This window comes from Polychytrium aggregatum, assembly GCF_025602895.1.
Source record: "Polychytrium aggregatum strain JEL109 chromosome Unknown BJ171scaffold_10, whole genome shotgun sequence".
Lineage (NCBI taxonomy): Eukaryota > Fungi > Chytridiomycota > Chytridiomycetes > Polychytriales > Polychytrium > Polychytrium aggregatum.
In genome coordinates, this window is record NW_026516212.1 from 245,415 (window position 1) to 249,883 (window position 4,469).

Genomic DNA, 4,469 nt, shown 5'->3' on the forward strand with positions numbered 1-4,469 from the left:
TCGCCCGAGTTTCCGGCCACCGCACTCGTTCCTTACAAACTCCCTCTTCCCAACCAACAAGTCTTCGACAACCCGGCTGCGGACGACCAGGACGAATACGAAGTCGAAAGCCTCCTCGCCCACAGAATCAACAGGAGGTTCAAGAAGCCAATTCGAAGACACCAGTTCCTTGTCAAGTGGCAAGGCTATGACCCCAGCTGGAACTCATGGGAGCCACTGGAGCTGCTTCTCAACAACGCATTCGAATGCGTTACAGAATACTTCGAGTCTCACCCGGATCTCCCTGAGGGTGAAACACTGGCGACAGTCCTCCAAGAGCACCAAGCCAACCAGTAAAATCGTGCCTGCGTTGACTTCAGCACGGTTTTCTTGGTGGAGATGTGAGGGACCACCATGCCTGTGAGGGAATGTCCCGCGGATGGACATGACGCGACTGCTCATGGCGTCATGATCATGCCATGTCTCCGATCACACCATCGATTACACCATCTCCCACACCCCAACAAACACCTCAGCTCTGGGCCCTGCTCTCTCACGCCCCCTACCCGATCCCAAAGATAAATGACCCTGGGCAGAACCCCCTCATTGAACGGGGAACCCCCCGACCTTTGACAAACGACCACAGAATAAACTTCTCATTGCTCACCCTCTTTGGCTCCCGTCATCATGGATCCTGACAATATCGAAGGATATCGTACGCTGTATTGAAGGTCGATCAAAAACATACTTGTTTGATAATCAGCACGAGAATGAAATTTGACCTTGGTTCTGTGCCTTCAAGTTATTGGACTTCATTCCCTTGACTGCTGCGGTGACGACTTGGGGCGATCGTCTCTTTGTCAGGCTTTCAACGGCCTCCAAAAATTGTGCCTATGTGTTATTCTGAGGATCGGGTAGGTGGGGATAGGAATCGAGATCGTGGGCTTCAAGACTGATTCGAAGTCATGAATCCATATGAAAACGCCACAACTTTGGCTCCAGGCTGGAACTCCGGTCTTTGGATGTTGGAGTGATGCCCGGTTCGGCCCTCGATCCACATGTTTCAATTCCGATCTCAAGAGGCGAAACCACCACAGTGCCTGTTGATCTATCGACTTGAGTAATAATTTGATCTGATGGAACATTGTCGAATTCTGTACCGTGAAATCATGGCTGATTGTCGGATATCCCTTCATAAAGCATTTTCTCGTGCATGGTCAATGGTGTATATATGTGCCGTTTTACGCTCGCGAACTGGAATACATGACACGGTGATTCCGCTTCTCACGCTACTGTTGATTGCACTCGCCAGGACGATCGCCGTTGATTCGAATCGGCTTTTTCTTGGCTGCTGTGTTTTCTTCGTTGTTTCCCGGCTGTGTTTTTTTCCTCTTTTCTTTGGGCTTTGGTACCCTGGTTCCGTCTGGCACTTCTGGATCAGCAGGTTTTTGATGATCGTTTCCTGTTGCCGGATTATTGAGCTTGAGATAACGGACACTTCCAAGATCAGCGCCAACCTCTTGCCTCCGTCGCGGATTCGAACTTGATTGAATGTTTGACCGGTCAGCCGTGTCGTGGTCGCATGAAGGTGATCGGGGCCGCTTCAGATTTGTGGCGCTGGTATTCGTTTGTAAGTCCGGTGCAAGTTTGAGCTCTGGGGACGTGGACCTGTGGTCGCGTGACAGGTTTTGAGCGGCTTGAGCACGATTCGCCTCCATCTGCAGAGGCATCGCTCTCCGAGCCGACTGGTCGACACTTGGCGACATTGTGTCCTGGAGGGAGTTGAGCTCGTCATTCAGTGGTTTGTAAGAACGCGACTCAGGCTCGAGGATAGGATCCGTTTGGCACCCAACGTTCAGCCGATTCGAAGTTACAATGTCGCCAGTGTTGTCAATTTGGCTTGGGTGATCGGCCTGAGTGGTCGGGCTCAGCGGCACATAGCTGCTACTTTCTTTAATTTCCGCTGACGGTATTGAGTCGCCGTTTTCAGCCGTGGCATCAGGATTTGCGCGTGCACGGAGATCCTCCAACTCGAATTTCACCTGTGCAAAGGTGGCTTGGAGTTTCTCGAGTTCAGTCAACTTTTGGTTGAGCTTGACTTCAGCGAGACGGAGCTTTTCAGTTTCGTTCAAGCGCATCATATTCTTGGTGATTGCATCCTTCTTCAGCTGCTCGTTTTCAAAGGACAGCTGTTCGGACCGCAATCTGATGCATTCGATGACGTTGGAATCAGCAGTGCTATTTGCATCGCCAACCTCTCCGTGATCGCGTGGGAGATGTTGCTGCCTTTCAAGCACGGCAATCCTTTGGAGGAGCGCTTTATTTTCACTCTCGGATTGGTTCAGGGCTTGCTCCAACTGTGAGATTCGGCCGTCGCCCTGCCGCTGGTGCGTCAGCTGCGTGAGGCGGGTGATGTGATTTTTGAGTCGATGCTGCTGATTGATTGTCTTATGGTGGGCTTGAAGCAGGCCCTCGTGTTTGCCTGTAAGCTGGCGATGGTTTTCCTCAAGCTCAAGCCGACGATCGTATTCCTCGCTGAAGAGTGATTTGGAATCTGCCCTGGTGAGACCGTCCGCGGGTGGTGTTATGATCTCGAGCTGCGCACGGAGGGACTGGTTCTGCTCTTGGTAATATTCCAAGTCGACCTTGAGCTGCTCCAGGAATATGCTCTGGGTTTCGTAATCTTCCTTGTGGCTCTGCAGCGCTTGAATGAGCATCCGATTCTCTTCATGCTTTTTGAGCAAATGGTCATGCTCAGCTAAAAGGTCGATGTTTTTTTGGTCCACGTCCGCCTTGGCATTGGTTACGTGTAATACAATAGCTTGGAGCTCACAAAGTTTGCTGTCAGAGTCGTGCTTGAGTTCCTGGTACTTGATCTCTGCGTCCTTGAGGCATTTTGTGAGATCGGCTCGCTCTTTTGCGTGATTTTTCTTTTCTTCGCCGAGTTGCTTATTGATATTCGTGACGGTGGTGCATTGAGCAGATGATTTCTTGAGATCATCTCGGCACTCTCGAAGCTCCCGGTCGATCAGTCGATGCCGATCCAAGATCCGGGCGTGTTCATCTTTCAAAGCATCCAGCTCCATGTTCAGTCTCATATTTTCATCCTGGAGATCTTGGTTTTTAAAATTGAGGATGGCTTCGGGGGCGAGTGTGTGCCGTGTTTTTGGTCGAGGACTTGGGTTCAGGTCGATGAAATCATTTGCGTCTTTGGCCATATCCCTCTCCAGTCGACGGTCGCTGTCACTGGGGCCTGGAGACATGCGGGGGCGATTGGATAGCTGTAACTTCTCAAGCTCCTGATATCGTTCGATCCAGTGTTGAAGACTCTCTTCAAGCCTGGCCTTTTCCTGTTCAAGAGATTGTTTGCTCTCCAGCAGCTGCTGACCGATGAGGGCGCATTGTTCGACAACTTCAAGTCAGACGGCAGAGATACAACAGTCATAATATAGAACAACGACCCAAAGTGTTCGATCGCAATATTTTCGGTTGATGTCGATGAGGTTGGGGTGGGGTGGGGTGGGGTTTAGTATTAGGGGCAGCCCACAAGTCCGAGAGCCGATAACCAGCCAAGCCAACACTCTTCGACCGACAATCAACAGTCAGACAAGGGCAGCAATAACCCCTTGGCACTATAAAACCTCGCACATGGCACGGCGACACGAGGTAAGGTGCTACGCTGTCCTAATATGATGTTTGGGCCATCTAACCGGGCCATGTGCATGCGGCTTATGATCGCTGTGATCAGCGAGAGAACAGCAAGAGCAGTAAGACTCAACTGATGTCTTTTTCGGCGAGCTGCTCTCTGAGCGAACGAATCTCGGTATCAAGATCCCCGTTCATTTGCTACTTATGCCACGGAAGGGGGAGAGCAGGGTGGCTGTAGTATGCAGCGTTGGGGTTGCGATGGGCCTCGAGGTCTTGACAGAGGCAGCCAGCCAAGAAAAAGCGGAACGGCAACAAGCCGAAACGAGTGTGTTTGGCACGTGATCGAAGCCGAATCACACGGCGATTTCGGGAGCGACACCAGGGACGAGACCGCGGCTCGAGGTGCGATGTGAAAACCTGAAGCAGTCTGGTCAGATGCTCGAAAGAAGAGCTTGGCCAGGGACGATATGAGCCAAAGGACACGGTATTATCGATCCTCTATCACTTGAGACATATTAGCCCTCCCAACATGTTGAGAACGAAACGGGACAGCGCCTGTTCGCATCCTTTCGCTCAGCCACCACATGTTATTGATTTGGGGAGCGCAGTCTTAGATGTGTTATTCATTCGACCATTCGACAGCTCCAAGCAAAGCGGTCTCTTGTAGCCAATATTGTCATCATACCTGTGGGATTGGTGAATTACTTTCTTATGCTGCCTCCACGAGCCGTTCCCCGAGGCGGGCAGGAGTGTCAGTCTCTTTGAATAGGTTGTATGGTCGTGGTGAGTCGGTGTATATTTACAGGCAATCCAATAAAAAACGGGACACCCGGGTTTTTGAC

The 4,469-nt window shown here is 51.2% G+C and overlaps 1 protein-coding gene across 1 annotated transcript; it reads right to left on the reverse strand.

Moving 5' to 3' along the window:
- Positions 1–1,268: 1,268 nt before the first annotated feature.
- BJ171DRAFT_579552 (uncharacterized protein) lies at positions 1,269–3,242 on the reverse strand (the record flags this gene model as incomplete). Its single annotated transcript, XM_053113971.1, has 1 exon — positions 1,269–3,242. One exon carries the CDS (start codon positions 3,240–3,242, stop codon positions 1,269–1,271), a length of 1,974 nt encoding a protein of 657 aa, XP_052968650.1.
- Between the last annotated feature and the right edge of the window lie 1,227 nt (positions 3,243–4,469).